We start from the raw sequence: 19,846 nt of genomic DNA on the forward strand, positions 1-19,846 counted from the left end.
CTGGTTCAACCTTGAAATTATTTTTGCTGTTAGTTTTATTTTATTGAGATAAAAATGAATGGTGATAGACTTGTATATGTATTTAAAATGTACGATAAAAATGTTCTCATGAGTGTATCTGTGAATACCATTTTATAGACAAGATGTCTGCATTAAAGCCTGGAAAAAATGAAGATGCAGAATCACCTCAGGATTTGGAGGTGCTGTCTATTGTTGTTGTTATTTTAAAATATAAGTATCAAATGATGTTAGAACCTAAAAGGAAATGTTTAGACTTTATGTTCTCACCTCTGTTTATGCCCGTAAAGAGTTAGTTTCTTGTATTTTCAGCTCACAATTAACAAATTGGTTATTGCATAGTACAATTCTTCTCACCTGTGGGATTCATTTAAGAAGCTACTATAGTATAGTGCAACAAAATAAAGCTTAGAAAAGGAATCAGTTTGGGTTCTCAACTTAGGTTTTTCTACAACAAAAGAATTATTCCAGGTCAACTTATGATCAAATGAATCATTCTGTGTTATATGTGGGTGTGTAAAAGTCCTAATGATACTCAGAGAGAAACTGTTTGAACGATTGTCTTTTCCAACGTGGAACTTAAAAATATCTGCAACTTGAAGGTGTTCGTATAATTGGGTTGTTAAGTATAGATCTGCAAACAACATTTCCAGACAAGGAAAAGTATGGGAACAGTAAATATGTAGGACTATAGTAACAACAGTTCAGTTTAGTGGTGTTTTAATAAGTAGAATTCATTTTTAAAAATAGAAGCCATTGGATATTTTTGTGGCATCCATGTTTGTACTAGTGTCAGCATAATATAATGACAGGGTACATTGAAGTGACAACTGTGGAAAGATATGGGAAGGGTCTGATGATAGAACAGCTGCTGCACAGTGGTACCAGCACTGAGTGGAAGCCAGAAGACATGTTAGTGTCCTGGTGCTGTCGCTTAGTAGTCATGCAATCTTGAAAAAAATGAATGATTTATCCTATTCAGATATCAGTGACCTTCTTCATAAATATGGTACTAACATCTATTCCTTAAGTACGCGCAATGAACAAATGTGGTAAGAAACATAAAAACATTTTGTAAACTGGAGAGAGTGTTTATACAAATGAGGGACCAAATGATTACACTGATATTCACTAACTTAATGAATGCTGAAGGTACTTTTTGCAAACCAGAAGGCAGTAGTCCTAAGAAAAGAATGGAAGTTATAGCAAGCATATGGATTCCTAATTTTGGTTATGTTCAGTTTCCCAGCAGACTATTACCAGAGATGTCCTGTGGGAATATAGTGATTTGATGCTTGAGACCTTCCTGATGGGATTTTATATGTTTTGACGTTGATTAAATGTCTGTTATTGAGTACCAACTACATGCTGGGAAGTAAGACACTGAATATACAAGATGAGGGAATATTCTATAGGGGTAGGAAGAGAAAAATAAGTAAACAACAAAGAGCTATAGGTCATTATAAGTTCTGCATATAAGGAAAACAGAGACTGGTTAGAAAATATTGAGGTAGTTTGTAGTTAGGATGGGGATGGAAATGTGAATAGAATTCTGTAGTCAGAGAATATCTTTCTGAGGGTGACATTTACATCGCCGACTTTCACATGACTAGGAATGAGCAAGCCACGTGAAAGTCTAGGAGGAGGACATTCTGGACGGAGAGATGAGTGGATCACATCTCTTCATTTTACCCTTAACATCCTGGAATGACCAGGAAGCAGGAAATGGGACAACCACCATCCTACTCAATTATTATTAAGTATAGAAAAAATGTACAAATAAGTGTCCAGCACCATTTAGATGCTTTATGAATAAATATTCTTATAATTCTCTCTTCATTAAGGTTTGCTATTCTTTTTTGCAGTTTTCTTTTTAATTGGGAAAGAGTTACATATACTTTACTTTGTGTATCTCTAATATTTGCTTTACCTTGTACATGTGTAACATTTCCTTGGTTTTATTGAAATATGACATAAAGATATGTTTTTTTACTGCTCCATCATTTTATTCATCCGTTTATACTATCAGTAAAAACCTTATTAAAAAATATTTAGATATTTGCAAGCCCTTGTTTCCAAAATGATGCAGCTTGTTAAATGTGCTGTTCTTCCTGAACTTGACATACTCTGATGTTTGTTATCATGCTAAGTATCTTATTTTAACACTAAACATTTCGAAGGTTAAAATTATTCTAAATATTTATGTAATTATTATAGTAGGTGTATTGTATGTATGTATATATATTAAATACTCTTCTTATTTTTGGTGGGGATTGTAAAGTACAATCAGGTATTTTGAAGTTACTTCCTTGTTGAAATGTGCATACCCATTAATATTTTGTCTGTGACTATATTGCCTTTTTCCTCCATTCTTGGTTTTCAGAGTCAATAGCCAGAAATAGATAAAAGGTAACCTTGAGCTGGATAACATATGTGAAGTTCCCTGTACAAATGTTTTGGTTTTTCAATACATACTTCTCTTATTTTTAAGTCTAATTGCCTTTACAATAGGAAATTCAGGTAGTTTTAAGAATATGATTGGAAAATTTTGATGGAATTCATTATTTTTATTTTTTAATTGAAACTTATTATTGATATTAATTTTAACAGAATGTCTCCACGAATCTCCCACAGAAGTATGGTGGTGATTTACGGTGGGCTGCAGTTCACAAACAAGAATACACCATAAATGGACAAGTAGAAGGTAAGAACCATATTTTATTAAAAGAAAATCATTTAACAGACTGTTTATTTAAAAACATGTACACTGATACATTCTAAAATCCAAAGAATATCATCAAGCATCAAGAAGCAGGCATATGTAATGGAGGGTGGTCAAATAAAATAATTCTTCAGAAAAAGGAAGAGCAGAGTGTTTGAAATGTGGGAAGCATATAAAGTGAGCTTCCAATACCAGAGTGTGTCAGAGAAGTATAGCAAACATTGCTCACTCTTCTTATCTCCCTCACTGTTGGGAAGGCACTAAGGATTGAGGCACCTAAACCTGCAGCACTATCTTTTCTATACCATAGAGGAATAGAAGCATATGTGGTCAGCTGTACACATGCATAATTTAATGTGGTTTGAAATGTTCTTACTTCATAGGGTAGAATTAGTACTGCTCAAGATAAAAACTTTGGAGAGAAGAAGAGAATAGGGTCAGTTATTGAGAGACGAGGGAAGATAAAGGCTGATAAGCAGCCCATTAGAAACATTATGACTTGTAATACAATTTCATTTGTGGGGACATGATAGGGAGGAACATGAGGCTAGATTCCAAAAGGGTCAGTTCAGGTAGAGGAATGTGGAAGTACACTCAGTGTAGACCAGAGCGTCTCAAACTTTCATCAATCAGCTGTGTTAAAAATGCACATTCTGAGTCAGCAGCTCTGGGACTCTGCATTTCTAGTAACTTCTCAGCTGATGCTCCTGCTGGTGGGCCTTGGGTATAGACTTCTTTTTAGAGAAATCTGGAAGAAGAGCCATTGGATAACAGTTTAAGACGTTACAGGATCAGGGGAAAACATTATTTTGTTATCATTTCTGAGCATGTTTGTAGCCAGAGGGGAAGGAGCCAAGTGATGAGGAAGGAGAAATTAGAGATGTAAGGTACTACTGCTAAATGAAGAGGAAAGATGTGGTGGGAATAATAAATCAAAGATGTTGAAGGAGGAGAATAAGGGGCACAGATCTCTACATGACTGCTGTAAAGGAAGAAAGATTGTGAGGGATGAAGGAGGGAGGAATGAAAGAAGTTAGGAAGGTGATTTTGGAGTTGATGAGGAAACTTGGGAGCACTTCAGATGACTTCATTATATTTACACTCAAACAGAAGCTTAGATTCTTGCTACTTTAAAGGTTAGTAGAAGCAGGAGGGAGTGCTAGAATTGGGGTGAACAATAGTAGTTTATTTTTCCTCCCCATAGCTGTCAGACAGCAAATATACATGTTGCATTAATATTAGTTAATCAAATGAGATTAATTTGAATATAGAAGCATCAGCCGCTTTTTTAAGATAGCTAAATTTTTGGTAAGGTAATTGTTTCATAAAAGTCTTTTAAAGACTACTTGGTAACCAAACTAATTTTAAAAAGAAAAAAAATTACAGAGTTCATCCTTGAATACTAAAATTGTTATTTCAATATAGAAAATTTATTATACATTGTTTCTTAGATGTGGTGTTAAGGCTTTTTGTATGTGTGTGTATCAAGAAAGTTTAAGATGACTAACCCAGAGGATACAAGAAATGTAGGCATACCAATAGCCCATATAACTAATGAAAAAGGTGAATATATTCATTAACTAGCATTCTACAAATGAATCCAAGCTGATCAGTTCAGAATAGTTTTTCCGATGAAAGATGAATTATGCTCTCAACTGCATTGCAGCTGAGTACTTCTAAATCGTGGGACAAATTGAAGAACATGATAACTAATTATAGTATAATGGTACAAATAATTCTGCTGGGTTGTGTTACAGATATGCTGTAGCATTCTCCCATCAGTTTTGATGGTTACCCCCTCAGGGTCATGACTTTCTCCGCTGATTAATGATCCCTTTTCCCCTCATCAATCAGCATGTTCACACAGATCTATGGCCACTTTCCTCTTCAGTTAACAGACATAGCTAATAGTTAATAGAATTTGTGAGTGAATCTTTGAGATGTTGTATGCCTTGGACCAGGTGTCTCCCCAAGTGGTTTCTTGAAGCTTGGGTTTTTTTTCTTTTTTTAATTAGAAGTATTTCTTAAAGAAGTAAGTATTTCATCATAGATTTAGCTTCATTTAAACTCTAAATTTATACAATGAAAATTTTATTTTCTATCTATTTCTATAAAGACTGTCTTTTACCTCACTCTTCTAACTAATCCAATTTAATTCAATGTATGGATTTTTTAGCAGAAGAAGACCTAGAAGTGACATCAGAGAATGAGCAAGAGAGTCATGAAGGAAGTGAAAATAACCAGCCACCGGTATGTAAAGATTTAAATTTAAATTTCTGGTTTAACATAATTTTCTTCATTTTAATAACATCATTTTGCACTAACCTGTTAGAGTAAATAATCATTTACTATTTTATAATTTTATTTATTTATATTTATATTTTTCCAATTTATTTATTTATTTTCATTTTTCAAAAAAATTTCAGAATATTATAGGTCTACAAACATTTTGGTTATGTGTAATGCCTTTGCATTGCCCAAGCCAGAGCTACAAGTGTGCCCATCCCCCATACAGTGTGCTATGCGCTCATTAGTTATGAGTTTACCTACCCCCATTTAAAGTAGTTATGCAACTGAAAATATTCTTACAATCTCTAGTAACTTATAGCTGATGTTTACCTTGGAGTTGAGGCATATGTTTTTCCAAATTTTGTTTACTCTTCCATTTTTACAACTTCCTTACATGATAAAGAGGGTGACATCAAATATTGAATTATAAGCAATAGAAATTATGAGTAATTTAAGAGTGATGACCACTGAGTTGTATTCATGTCAAAGGAGTAACTATTGCCAGTGGTTCAGAATTTTCGGTTTTATGTTATCAATCATTAATGGCACGGTTAAAGATTTCTTCTGCCTTGTGGTCTCTAATTGACTTCATCATCTATGTCCAGGGTGAGAATAGGGTCATAAAGTCATCTGTACTGTCTGTTAAGGGACTCATATCTTTAAGAAGGGGTCCTTTGGTGTTAGGGTACAAACAACTTTCTAACTTGTTTTAATGTGGGAAATCATGAAATGTTATTATATTTTTAAATTCACTGCCATTAGGAGACTTTAGACTGTTAGTGGCCTCTGAATGGAGGTTTTTTCCAAGTTCTTGGTGTTAATCAGGAAAAGAATTTTAGGATGGACCATGAAAGTCAAGCAGGAAGCTTTATATTGAATGATTGAAAGCCACAGTGCACTCTCTCAAGAGTAAGAGAGTGGGCAGGCTTGAAAAGAGCATCTGCATCAGGAGGAAGAGGTTTTTGGTGTTTTGAAGTCTTATTAATCGAGGGGAGGAGTATTTATGAGTAAGGGGCTGACTTTTGCTATGAATTTGGGTAGTAATTCCTAAAATTGGGTTTGCTCTCATTTTAATACTGTATATGGCTGTCTTTGAGCCATCATGGTGATTTCAAGGGTGGAGCAATTGTAAAACTCCAGTAATAATTGGCCTAAGTTCATGTAAAATGACAGAAACCATAATGACAAGCCAGCTGAAGCTGGTTCTTGCCTATGGTTAACAGCCCCTCTAGTCAGCTCCTGTCTAAGGGTTATTTACTGTAACATCTGCACCCACTTTGCAAGTCCCCACATGTGATCTCAGCCCTGTCTCTGAAACTTCTCTTCTAACAAGACTATATTAGAACCAGTCTTAAGCAGATTGTCCATCTAGATTCGTGACATTATCATCTTATGGTATATCATTTGAATTAACATTTAAGAAATTCCTTTTCTTTCTAATTGGTGTGTTGATTTTGGATCCTAATAATTAAAAGTGTGACACTCTCCAGTTAGCAATCTTTAGAAAAAGTACTTAAGTGCTACCCTTTCTACTTTCTCTTCATCAATTGCCTGATCCATTCTGATTTTCTACTTATAAAAGTTCATGGGTAAGATGGAGTTATCTAAAGATATAATTGTATATAGAAATAGATTTTATCTGTTATGTAAATGATAGGAGTTCAGAATATTTTTTTCATAATCATTATTCCTTAATCAACCTGTTTCTCCATCACCAGTCTTCCAAGTGGCCTAAGGACTGGGAAGCTAATTCATTCATATGCCATATCATCTCAATAAGAATAAATGTAAAATAAGTTAATAAAAGTATGTAGTAAGGTCTAGGATTTTTTCACCCCCTAGTGACTTAAACATGAATTGCATTGATTTGAACAATAAAATGAAAATACAGTGGGAAGGAAGCAGTGACTGAGAAGAGATAAATATGTGTCTAACCTTGAGATTTGCAACAAATATGCCCAGCCAAGTGAATCTGTTTAATGTGCTTTTATGTGTGCAAGATTCATCTATTTGATTCAAACTGTTGGAACTTAAAATTCCATCATAACCACTTTAAATATTATTGACCAGAAACATATATAGTTCCACATAGCTTTTAAAATCGCCACTCTCAAATGTTTGTGAAATCAGAATTTACATTATGTTGCAAATATGGTATAAGATTTGACAAGTATGATTTGATCATATGAGTAGAAAAATCCCCAGCCAAAAATACAGTATTTGACTCCAAAATGGAAAGGTGAGTTCTGTACGTTGAGTTTTAAAGCTACACAAAAATCTAGAGATACTCTTTTTTAAATGTCAATGTAGATGAGGCCTGCCCCCCAATTAAGGCATTTAGTTATTTTGCCAAAGTCAGACAGTTAATTTATCTGACTAGTTTTTGACTAGTTTAATCTCGTAATTTACCCGATTCAGCATGATGCAATTCCACTATCTCTTTTTCTTTTTTTGTCAGAAATTGCTAGGTAATGCCACTTTAGGAGCTTTGAATGAATCATTTAATCTTTCTCGGTTTTACTCCAGTTATCAGTAGGTGAAGGAGCTAAAATAGATAATTACTTTATACTGTACATCCTCCAACTGTAAAATTGTATGGCTACTGAATGTGAAATTTGGGAAGCATCTCATTTTTCAGGACTCCACACCAGCAACTGAGCAGTTGCACTCTGCTCCTTGTGTGGTGACAAACTTGGTTCATATACATTTGTGTGTATCTTCGTCTTTTGATATTTCTCTATCCAAATGAAAAAAGAATGATAAATGGCAGCGGCAAAAGATTAACTTGGTGCAGAAAAGGGAAAGCTTTCTCTCTGTTCCTGAAGCCTTACAATATTGCATCCTCTAAATCTGGCCATTTAACGTAAAATCCAGGTGATAAGACAGAAGAAGACGTGATTTATGTCCTTGTCTTTTTCTTTCTGTCTCTGCCAGTCAAATGGGGGTGGAAATTCCTATTATCCAGAGAAGAGTGGATGTGAATAACAGCAAAAAATTAAGAAGGGCCCTTTTAGAAATTTGGGAAAATTCTGTTTCATTCACTCAAACAGAAATGAAGTAGACTTTATAAAAATTTCAATAATACCATAATAATTATAATTATATGATAATTATGTACAATAATATTCAAGTAAGCACAAAATATTTAATGATTAAAAATATGACAGTTAAGGTGAGTCAAGGGATAAAATCAATGAAAAGAGAAAAAGTTATTTTTATTGATAAGGTAATAACAATTATTCGTACTATCAAGCTTTCATTAAAGGTTGAAGAAAAGGAGAAGCACAAAAGCAATAAAATGGCAGCATCAGAAAATCTATGTGATGGTGCTGGTGATGACAGTGACGATGACGCATTACTTCAAGAAAGAAAGAGTAGAAAAACTGACAGTTGGCAATTTCCTAGGATGGAGAATGAAGTGTGTGATAGGTAAGCCTGTAGCAATATTTAACAGTAGATAATTTTATTGTGCTATACAATTAATTCTAATTGGACTAATATTCATGATTAACAAATTTTATGCTTTCCGTAGGTATATTCAGCCTTGCTCGGTGATCAGAAAAATGCACATTAATGATGTAACATATTTTCCAATGATACTGGCATTTTATTAAAAGATTAGCAGTGTTGGCAAATGTGAGGAAAATGCATTTTGATACACTGTTGGTAAATAAAATTGACAAATCCTTTTTGAAGTGTAATTTAGTAGCATGTATCAACACTTCAAATATGTCACTCCTTTGGCCTACCAGGAACTTAGGATCTGGGACTAGATGCTGCAGGAAAACATGACTTGTAGAAACACATGTAAACACATATGAGTTAAGGACATTTATTCTATATTATATATAACATACAAGAAGCCAATATATTCATAAAATAGATAGCCTATGTATGTCAAAGATCTATAATATATGTGTGTTCAGAATATTTATACAAGTGTGTTACGTGCATACATGTATATGCATGTTAAAGATAGTTACTGTAACATCATCATCTCAAAAACTTCGAGGTAGTCTACATACCAATCAAGAAGGAAATAGTTACATTGTCATGTCCATATAATAATGTCATATGCAACCATTTAAACAACAAAGTTAGATCTGTAGTGTACTGATTACTTCACAATTGACGGATATTTAAAGCATATAGTTTGATGACACATCTTCAGCAAATTATGTTAGAATTCTTGTAATATCTGCTGAGGTTCAAAAGGGTGCTGCATGCTACACTGCAGCTCTACCTTGTTCCCAACAGAATTGCTAATTATTGATTTGTTGGGGTTTTGTTCTCAATGCATGAGTGCTCACCTGCTGGATCCTCACATTAATCCAGATATTGCCAAGGGATTGCATATCCATATCCCATATAAACATTTTCATATTTTGGGTAAAACTTACTAAAATACATCAAAGGATCTTTAATCTACTAACCAGGTATTGGCCACCTCATTCTGTAGAAAGCCAGATAGTAAATGATTTAGGCTTTGTGAACCACAGGGCCTCTGTTCATTGTAGTCCACAAACTGTGATAGACAGTAAATAAATAGACATGGTGGTGTCCCAATTAAACTTTACTTATGAAAACAGGCAGCGGGCTTGACTTGGCCCCAAGACACTAATTTGCTGACCCCCGTGCCAACACCAAGGTGCTGCTAATGTGGTGAATCTTCTTTGTAAAGATAGCCTGAATTCATGGCATTAACCTTCCTTTTAAATGTATGTCAGTATGCATCATACCGTATTTTCTACAGTGACTTTATATGTTACAAACATTCAGTTTAAAAATGAGATTATTTTGTGCATTTACCCCTTTTATTCCTGTCCTTGAATCAGTATTTTAGTATGAGTGATTGCTTTCTATATTTGATGAGTATAAAATATCCTGCAATTGGATGATGTTTCTAAAGGCAAAAATACTACTTTTGAATGTTTTGGTGTTTCTGTGGTCTTTTTTATAAGTATGGGCAAAAGTATAAGCAAAAATCAGCTTATATGATCTAGAAATGTTCATAGGATCTTGTAATTCTATAATTTTTGTGAATTTATTCTTTAATACCTTGGTCTGGCGTTTTTTAAAATGCCATATGTATACAATTTGGAAACATTTAAAGTGTGAAAATATACTATATAATTATTTTATAGTGATTGAAATATATAGCTAAACAAGAAGAACATTAGAGTGTCCATGATCATGCCACTTAGGTATGATGACCTTGAAAAAACTGCCTAGTGTCTGCACATGGACTTGAATTTCTTTGCCATTCACTCTTGAACTCATTCCAGCAATTTTCACTCCCACCTCTAGTGCAAAATTGGTTTTCTCAAAGTTCCCACTGATTTTCACTTTAATAAATCTAGATATAATTTCTGAGACCTCATTTTACTCACTCTGTCAGCAATCTTTTCTCCAGTGAAAAACTCTCTCCATAATCCCTTTTACCCTTGACTTTCAGGATATCACTCACTCACCTGGTTTTTCCTCCTTCTTTTCTAGTTCATCCATCTTAGTCTGTTTTGTGTGTTCATCCTCACACCCCACCTTTCGCACATTGAAGTGTCCCAGGGCTCATTCCTCAGGCTTCTTTCTCATGACTTTTACTACCTTGTGTGTGCTAATGATTTTCTTAATTCCAGACCTATAGACAAAACTGCCTACTTGACCTCCCTCTTTGGTTAGCTATTAGGTATCACAGCTTACGAGGTCAAAATTGAGCTATTGATGTTCTTTCTTATACCTCACCCTCATCATGGAGTCTTTCCTACCGGAGTTAATGGGAACCCTTTCAGTTACTCTGGCAAAAACCTTGGGGTAATCCTTGACATCTCTCTCTCTCTCATTCTCTCTTTTTTTCTCCCTCTCTGTCTCTGACATCTCATACCAAATCTGTCAGCAAATCTTGTCAGGTCTTCCTTCAAAATAGATGCAGAAACCATTCACAGATTGGTGAAGCCACCACCAATGTCTAAGCCACCACCATCTGCTGTCTAGGTGAGTGTAACGCACTCCTAAATGGTCTTTTTTTCTAGTCCTCTTTCCATCAGTGCTTAACCCAGTGCTCATATTAAAACAAGTCAGAGGATGTCATTCCTCTGCTCAGAACATCCCAATTGCCTCCCATTTCAGTCAGAGTATATGTCACCATTCTTCTTAATACCTAAAAGGGAGCACATGATCTGATTTTTAGTCCCTCTGCCTTAATTTTCCATTTTTTTTAATCCCTTTAGCTCTGCTACTGCCTCATTGAACTTCTCACTATTCCTTAAACTCTACAGGCACACCTCTGTACTTGGCAGTTCTGCCTATTTTAAATGGTTTTCCTCAGAAATCTTTCTGGCCTCCTTTTGTCTATTTCTTCAGTTCTTTCCTTAACAACTGTTTTCTCAGCAAGGCTTTTTCTAGACATGCTAACATTTCCACCATGCCTCTTCTCCAACACATAAACATTTCATTATCCTGCTTTACCTTTTCTCCTCTAACATATGATGCAGTTTGCCCAGCTGTTCTGTTTACTGTCATTGTGTGTTTCCTTCACTCTCATGATAGGACTTTTGCATGTTCACTGCCATACCCCTGTGTCTGGAAAACAGCCTAGCATGTAATGTCATAAGGACCTACTCCATACACTTGTATTAACTGAGTGTATGGAGTTTACCCTGTGGGTATTGTTTTAATCATTAGACTAAATCTCATTTAAAAGTGTGACATGGGTTCATTGTGACAACTTTACCTAGTGATTATGCATTTTTGAATTCTTATGTACACTTTAATAAGCTATATTCTGTATATTTATTTGTTTTCATTTAGAGAGAAAAGCCCAATAATGTGTTTACTCAGTATTTACTCTTTTACTGTAATGATGATTGTTTTACATATGGTAAGACAGATCAAAGGAATTGCAAACTTCATTTGTGTTTATTAAGAAAAGTAAAATATAAGTGAGGTAAATTTAATGGACTTAACAATTCTTTCCAAAGAATGGTGAGCCTTCAATATCTGAAATAAGAAGATGAAGTTGGAATTTATTGCTTTCTCTAGTAAGAGAGCTATGCTGGTGAGGCAGTTTCTTCTGACAGAGCAGTTGCTGATCTTACACAGGGTTTTGGGAAGAGTGGCATTGAAGGACTGGCAGCCTTTCAGAGGAATACATGGGTTGACATCATCTGTACTAGCACGGTTATTTGAGTGACACAGTGGTTGAGTGCTGGGCACTCCCAGGCATGTTTATTGGAATGAGTTTGTGTCTGACTGGCTGTCTCTCAGAAGCAAGTGGCTGATACTGATTGGTGAATGAGGCCAGTGGTCACTGATGGATTGACTAGATTTAAAACTACTTGGGGGTGGCTATTTGTTACCATGGCTACAGATCAGTCATTTTCTAAGTGTGAGGACCAGACATTTTGTGTTGTAATCAGCCTTCTATCAACTATGTTCAAAATGAAAACTATTTGTTATTCTAGAATCGTAAACTTATTTTGCAGTTTGAGTCAAGAGCAGTTGTTTGATAATTGCTCTCAGGAAGATTTCTCCCCAACCTCCTTTTCTTTCTGGCCTGCTTAGTCTTAAACAGAACAGTTATCTACATGATTCATTTTATAGCTGTTACTTTTGTTTTTGTTTTTGATATATTTAAAGGCTCATCCTCAACTCCTAACATAATCTCCTGTGGGAAATTTTGGTTTCTTTGTAAATTCATATACGTATATGATAGTGATTTTCTTACACATGTGTTTATTCCACAAAAAAGTAAATACACTTTTCTGTTGGTATATCTTACTATTTACATTAGAATTAGCTAGGCTAAAAGTAGATAAAAGTCAAAAAATTATTTTATTTTCAAACAAAATTATAATTCATCACAATATTACCATTTATAAATCCTATATAGAATAATATATAGGTGTTCTAAAAGTAAGGATTTCCCCTAAGATATTTGCCGATTTCTTACATTCATGTTATGTGTGCTTCATGCTATTTTATAACTTTTGAAGTGAAACATTGTCATATTTAAACAGAAAACCAAAAATATAGCACAAATCTAATTATTGCTCCTATGCCTAAGAATCATTTCTTGTAGGCAGTGAGCTCCCAGCTTTCAGTGTAGGATTCAAGGTCAGCGTAGCGTTCACCTCTCAGCATTTGCTTCTATGTATTTTACACTTTTCCTTTCAAGTTCCTAAGAAACACCTAGACACCCTGTGCCTCATCTTGGTACTCACATTCTTTCCTTAAGTTGGTTGGCTTTCTCCTACTTTTTGCCTGGTGAGCTTCTTTTATGTATTTTGTCTGTTCTGTGAAGCCTTCCCTGGGCTCATGTAGAACTTTTCAAAAAGATTCAGTCTTGTGTAACACATTGTATCATAATTGCATTTGACCTTTTTTTTTGAAGCAAGGAATATGTATTTCTTTGTATATTGTTGGTGCTTCATAATATTTTTTAAATTAATAAGTGAATTGAAATGGAGAAGATGTAGAAGTTTATAAAAAATTCCCTTTTATATATTGTCAATAGAATTATTAGAAAACATTATCTCTTTTATGTGTTTGTTTTAAAGTACTGGTCCTGCATTGCATATAAGGGAAGTAAAGAAAAATGAAAATGAAAAACAGACCTCAAACGAATCTGTGATGAGCAGTGTATGCGCAGGCCAGTTTAGTACCTGGAGGTGTGAGTGATGACAGCGCCTGAAGTGAAATAGAATGAAGGAACATAAAATCTCTAAGTCCTTTATGTCCTTGTGAAAGAATGTCAGCAGTGATTACTTTTACTGGAAATATAATAGTGTTGTCTGCCAAAACTAGAGAATGCTCAACTGTGTCCATGCTGTGAAATGATTGATTAAGATGAGGACAAGTGAACTTGGACAAGGAGTACAGCAGTAGTTTCTTTTTTTTTTTTTTTTTGTATTTTAAGCTAAGTATTATTATTTTTCATTTCAAAATATTAAGAGAGTACAAATGTTTTTGTTACATGGGTGGGTTTTGTAAGACTTGAGTCAGGGCTGTGAGTGTGCCCGTATCCTCTGAGCAGTGTTCAGTATACCCTTCAGGGCGGTCTGTGCCCCTTTCCCTATTTCCCCCTGCTTGATTTCCAATGACTTTCAGTTCCCTGTGTGTCTGTGTGTGCCCCTTAGCTAGTTGTAATTTATTATAGAGTGGATGGAACTAGAGACCATTGTCCTAAGTGAAGTAGCTCAAGAAAGGAGCAGTTTCAATAAATGGTTACCATGGAACCCTGACTGTAGTGGACAGCACGGACAGCCTTGAGTGACATTTTCCTGGGAAAGGCAATGGAGAAATGGGTAATAACTGAAGAAGAATATGGGATTCAAGGGAGTTTTATTTCTTTATTTTAAATTAGAAGCTTTTAGAGAATATATTTGTATGCTGTTGGGAATGACCAAGTAGAGAAGGAAATTTAATTTTGTTTACATGTCTCAGCACTAGAAACCTTCATACATTACGTTTTAAGCATTTGTAGTAAACTAATTGTCCTTAGAAGTTCTATTCATGTATGATTTTATAGTAGGATGTTATTTCTTCAGAACTGGTTCAGAAATGAAATTGTCTAATTGAATTAAAGATGCCAATGATGACTTAAAAATTAAACTGTAATAGATAGGATTTTTAAAAAGTGTAGTAAAAACACACAGACACTTAAGGCATATTTATTACAGTTTAAACATTCCTTTTTGACCATGTATATATTACAGTACCTTTGCCAGTAGCATAATAAATACCTATGATTTGGTAAGGTGCTCTAAAGTATCAGGTATATGTGTCAACTTTATAATTATTTAGATTGTGGGGAGGGCTTTCTTCATGTACAATAAAAAAGCAAACTATTATGATCTACCACAGATTATTACTTCTGGATTATAAAGTTCTAAAGTATAAAATAAAGTTTCATTGTACCAACAATGTCATTCACATGTATTACATGCTGAAAAAGTATTTGTTGAATGCATGAATGAACAGTTGAATAGATAAATGAATGCTTGCTGATGACGTTCTGTAGAAAAAATAAATGTTTAGTTTATTAAAATAGGTTTCCAAAGTTGGTTGAGTATAAAACCTTTTAAGAAAACATTTGTAAGGTTTAGAAATTATTATGTATGATTTTGGAAAGAAATGGAATGATAATATTGTTTCCTCTGCTATCATCTCACTTAAAACACTTAAAAATAAATGTTACTTTCACATCACATGGGGAAACCCATGCTTTGGAGTCAGAAACCCGGGTTTGAATGCTGGGTCTGCTACGGACAAGCTTTATGGGCTTGAGCAAGTTCTGTGGCCTTTCTGTGCTTAGCTTCTTCCTTTATAAAATACCTAATGTGTCACCTACCTCACAGGATTATGGTGAGGACAAAAATGAGTTTACCACATGCACAGTGCTTAAAATAATGCATAGTATCTGCATAATAAGTTCGGAATGAGCTAGCTAATACCATCATGAGAAAAACGTTTCCCTCATATAAGGACATAAGTATGATTTCCCAAATAGGTTTCAGTGCCAGTAAAAGCTTATTTTTAGTGAAAAGGAGAATAATCACAATAAAAATACCCTGATAGATTTCTTTCTATCAAATAATGTAGCTAAGATGTGTTTCCTTTTGTTTTGAATGTCAGAAAGCTTGATCTAAATTTAATTCTTTGTTATATTATTAATATATTTTCTGTATCTCGTCATATTACTTTCTATCATTTAAACTTCCTTGTAAAAATTATTATATTTTATATTGCCTGTAAATATAATTACCTGTAACATTTTGAAGAGGAGAAATAAATTTACATATGAATTTTATCATATAAAAATTAGACATTTTATATATACAAAAGTTTTAGCTATTCTTTGTATTTCATATATTTATTGTTTGTCTGAAAGAAATTGTTTGTGTTTTTCCAGGCCTGCAAAGAAAACACCTAATGAAAAGAACAAGGTATTTAAAAATAAATTATCAAAAATATTGTTAGAATATGTATTATACAACATAAAATAAGAAAATAGTGAACATTTTGTTGTAAAGTCATTTGCTTTGAAAAAGTGGTAAGAAGCAGTAGGCATCGATAAAGGTATCCTTCGAACAAAAATCCATTTCTTTTAGAAGAACCTATGATTTTATTCATATAAAAGTTGGATAACTAGCACTTCTGTACATTTTTTTATGCTATGAGTATTTGGAGACATATTGAAGCAGTGTTATTTATTTTGTAGGTGAAAGAACAAATACAGTCTATGAGTGACCATGATGACTTAACTTGGTCATCTGCAATGGCCCCAGAGGATTGTGAGTTGCCTTCCTCTTACTATCAGCATTTTATCTTGCTTGTTGAACAGCTTGGAATGTATTGTAAAGGTAGAACCATTGTATAAATGTAAGACCTTCTTACGTATCCTAAGTAACATATATGTACCCATTGCTTAGCACTGCACCATACAGCACTGATGTGCTATAGTCACGAGTTCATCCCAGAAATATACTTTATGTTAATGTACAATTAGAACTAATGTATATTGTGCACTGTCAGCTGAAGAGTTATGATAATTCCACTGTGTTTTTCTCTGTGTGAATGGCATGCCCAGTCTTTTTGTTGACTCTGCTTCTCCTCCTACCTATAGCCAAGGGCAGGTTGCCATTAACTCCCACCTAGAATATTGGAATACACTTAAAACTGTTTTCCCTTCTACCCTAGCTGCCCAAACTGTGGTCTACTCTTCAACCATAATTATATATTTTGAAAACTCCAGATCTCATCATGGTCCTCCCTTGCTTAAAACGCAGCTATCACCTTTCATTGCTATAAGGTTAAAGATCTCAATTCTCCAGCATTATACTGCATAATTTTCTACCCTTCTTTCTCTCTGTGTTCCAGCCACCATCTTAGATGCTTGTCACTCTAATCAATGGCTTTCATGAAGCATAATTAATATATGATAAAGACATAGATAAAATATACATTTTGATAATTTTGGACACATATGGAGACATTAAACCATCACCACTGTCAAGATAGTTAACATCCATCACTCACAAAAGTCTCCTCATGCCCCTTTATATTCCTTTATTAAGAAACTACTCAATTGTTTTCCAAAGTATTTGTACAGTTTTTCATTGCCATCAGCAGTATCTGACAGTTCCGGTTGCGCTGTATTGCCACAAACACCATGTTGTGCCGTTTTTTAGAATTTTTAAATTTTAGGCATTCTGGTGGGTGTGTATTGTGCATATCATAATGGTTTCAATATACATTATCCTAATAACTAATAACCTTGAGCATCTTCCCATATGCTTACTTGCCATCTGTATGACTTCTTTGTGAACTATCTTTTTGGAGGTTTTTTAAAATATATTTTGGATACTTTTACTTTATTAACAATGTTTTTGTTTTTTTTTTCTGCAAGGACTTTGTCCCAGTTTGTGGTTTAACTTTTCTTTCTGTTGGTAGTATCTTATAAAGAGAAAAAGTTTATAGTTTTAATGAAGTCCAATTTATCTATTTGTTCAATTATGGATTTTGATTTTCATAGCATGTCTAAAATGTCTTTGCCCAGCATAAGATCACAAAGACTTTCTCCTGTGCTTTCTTCTGAAAGTTTTCTAGTTTTAGGGCTTATATTAATATCTGGATCTATGGTTCCATTTTGAGTTCATTTTTGGTTATTGATATTCAATTGTTCTGGCACCAGACGGTATCTTTCCAATTATATAATGGAATTTAATTATTTCAGTGATATTGTATAGTTTTCAGTGTATAGGTTTTCTTGATTTTACCAGTTTTATCTGTATTTCATTGTTTGATGAAGTTGTAAATATTTTTAAAATTTTAATTTGCTTGTTTTTTGCTAGTATGATTTTTTTCCCAGCCTGGCTCATGGGAATGGCCACTCTTCCTGGCTCTGTGTGAACACCAGGCATGGTTTCCTCTATTTCTTTTAGCTTTTCCCCACCCCCCACCCTTGGTTTAGGTAGTTTCCTAGCACACATGCACTGTTCGTTACTCTACTAAATACCCGACAGGGGATCTCTGCAGGTCTCCAGGTTTCTTTCCCTGTGCTATTCTCTCCTATCCAGTGTTCTGTCCTGTGATCTCTCTCTGCCTTGGTTTTACCAGACTCTCAGCTTCATCACCTCAACTCGAGGAGTCTGGGAGACTCTACCTGAGGTTTTTCCTCCCTCAGTCATGGCCTGGAACGTCTGTCAAGGCAGAGAGCTGAGGCATTCATAAGGCTTAGCTCACTTGTTTCCTTTCTTTCGGGGATCATGGTCTCCATTGCTTGAAGTCCACTGTCCTGAAAATCGTTGTTTAATGTGCCTTGTCTATTTTGTTCTGGTTGTTTCAGGTAAGAAGGTCAATCAGCACCTGTTCCTCCAACTTGGCTGGAAGCAGATTGCAGTGGAGCTTCAGCCCAGGCTGTAGAGTGGCTGGAATGTTTTCCTTCTCCCTTTGCTCAACTGCTTCCTTTCATCTTCTGTTTTTCACTGTTGCCATCCCTTCCTCAGAGACAGTTCGCTGGGCTCAGTGTAGATCAGTTTTTCTTAAGTGCTCATAGAACTCTCTTTACTTATAGCATCTATCTGAATTTATAATTGTCTTTGTTCCTGACCACACTTAAAGTATTTAAATAAGAACAGAGGTCTTACCTGTTTTATCTTCAGAGCTGGGTGTAAGGTCCTCCACATTGCAGGCCCTCACTATATATTTGTTCATTGTATGAATGAGTGACTGTTAAATGTGCAGTCCTTTATATCCCAAAAGTACTCATGTATTTTATATCTTTATTGTTTTCTCCCTAATACAGATTTTGTTATCCTATTGAAAATGCAAGATGCCATTCTTTCCCAGCAAAGATTAGTAGAACTTAAAAGCAATGAGTGTGAAAGACTCACAATAAAAATTGGAAAAATGGAAAACGAGGTTAGCGTTCTGCAAGATGAGCTCTATGAAGCCAAAAAAATAATGTCACAGTTAAATTATGAAAAAGCCGTATGGGAATGTGAACTCTCTACTTTGAGGTATGACATCCTAGTTTTAAAGAAATGTTTGCATGTACTGTTTACTTCACACTAAAGATCTACAGGAGAATTTGAGTAATTGCTACTTCCATTCTGGGGTTTAACAGGGGTAAAATCTGTGATGTTGTAGAGTGTGAAATTCTTCAAAGTAAGACAGTAAGTTATAAACTGTGAATATGTCTACTAATAAACAAATGCATATTCTTTTACTACTTAATGCTAATGGCTACATAGAAGTCTAAAATTTGGAAATCTCATTATTCCAGAAATTATATTTTGAATTTTAAAATTTTCTGTATTATAATCAATGCTACAAGGAACAGCTTTGATATAAATATTTTCCTACATTTCTAACTATTTACTTTGAATAAATTCTTCAATGTAGAATTTTTGGTGAAAGTATAGGAACTTTTAAAGAAAGATCTTTGATCAATATTGATATTTTTTTCTCAAGAAATTTCATATTAATTTACAATTGAACAGAATGTGAAATGGCCATTTTTCTCAACCCAGAATAAATTTTAAAAATTTTATATGCTTTTATTCTGAATATGCATGGAACAAAAAGTAACATGGAACATAATTACGGATTTGTTTCTTCAACATCACTCTCTCATACAGAGATAAAGTTAATTCAAAGTTCTATGTTAAAATACATATTATCCTATGTTATTTAATTAAATATTAGGTCTTCTCTTGTTCCAAAGCAGATTTTAAAATTTTTTATGAAATATAAAATAATGAGCAAGATACACTGAACATGTTACCAAACAAAGAAATGCAAAAGGTGTGGGGTAAT

At 34.2% G+C, this 19,846-nt stretch overlaps 1 protein-coding gene and 1 long non-coding RNA gene across 5 annotated transcripts in view; both read left to right on the top strand.

Annotated features, from left to right (window-relative positions):
* Positions 1 to 158: 158 nt before the first annotated feature.
* On the top strand, positions 159 to 4,956 carry LOC123623348. Its single transcript, XR_006729838.1, has 3 exons — positions 159 to 200; positions 2,629 to 2,722; positions 4,917 to 4,956. It is a non-coding gene; the product is annotated as an uncharacterized LOC123623348 (long non-coding RNA).
* A 3,390-nt stretch (positions 4,957 to 8,346) lies between these two features.
* LOC123623341 (ankyrin repeat domain-containing protein 26-like) overlaps positions 8,347 to 19,846 on the top strand; it is a 35,131-nt gene continuing 23,631 nt past the window's right edge. For 2 of the 4 annotated variants that reach the window (XM_045530405.1, XM_045530403.1), the window contains exons 1-4: positions 8,347 to 8,458; positions 15,939 to 15,972; positions 16,248 to 16,320; positions 18,834 to 19,047. In XM_045530405.1, the coding sequence (XP_045386361.1) occupies positions 8,436 to 8,458; positions 15,939 to 15,972; positions 16,248 to 16,320; positions 18,834 to 19,047 (344 nt within the window). In that variant the 5' untranslated portion in view covers positions 8,347 to 8,435. Of the gene's footprint in view, positions 8,459 to 15,938; positions 15,973 to 16,247; positions 16,321 to 16,361; positions 16,390 to 18,833; positions 19,048 to 19,846 lie in introns of those variants that run through there. The other 2 variants (XM_045530404.1, XM_045530406.1) reach the window with 2 other exon arrangements.

The sequence above is a fragment of the Lemur catta genome, chromosome 18 (assembly GCF_020740605.2).
Source record: "Lemur catta isolate mLemCat1 chromosome 18, mLemCat1.pri, whole genome shotgun sequence".
Classification (NCBI taxonomy): Eukaryota; Metazoa; Chordata; class Mammalia; order Primates; family Lemuridae; genus Lemur; species Lemur catta.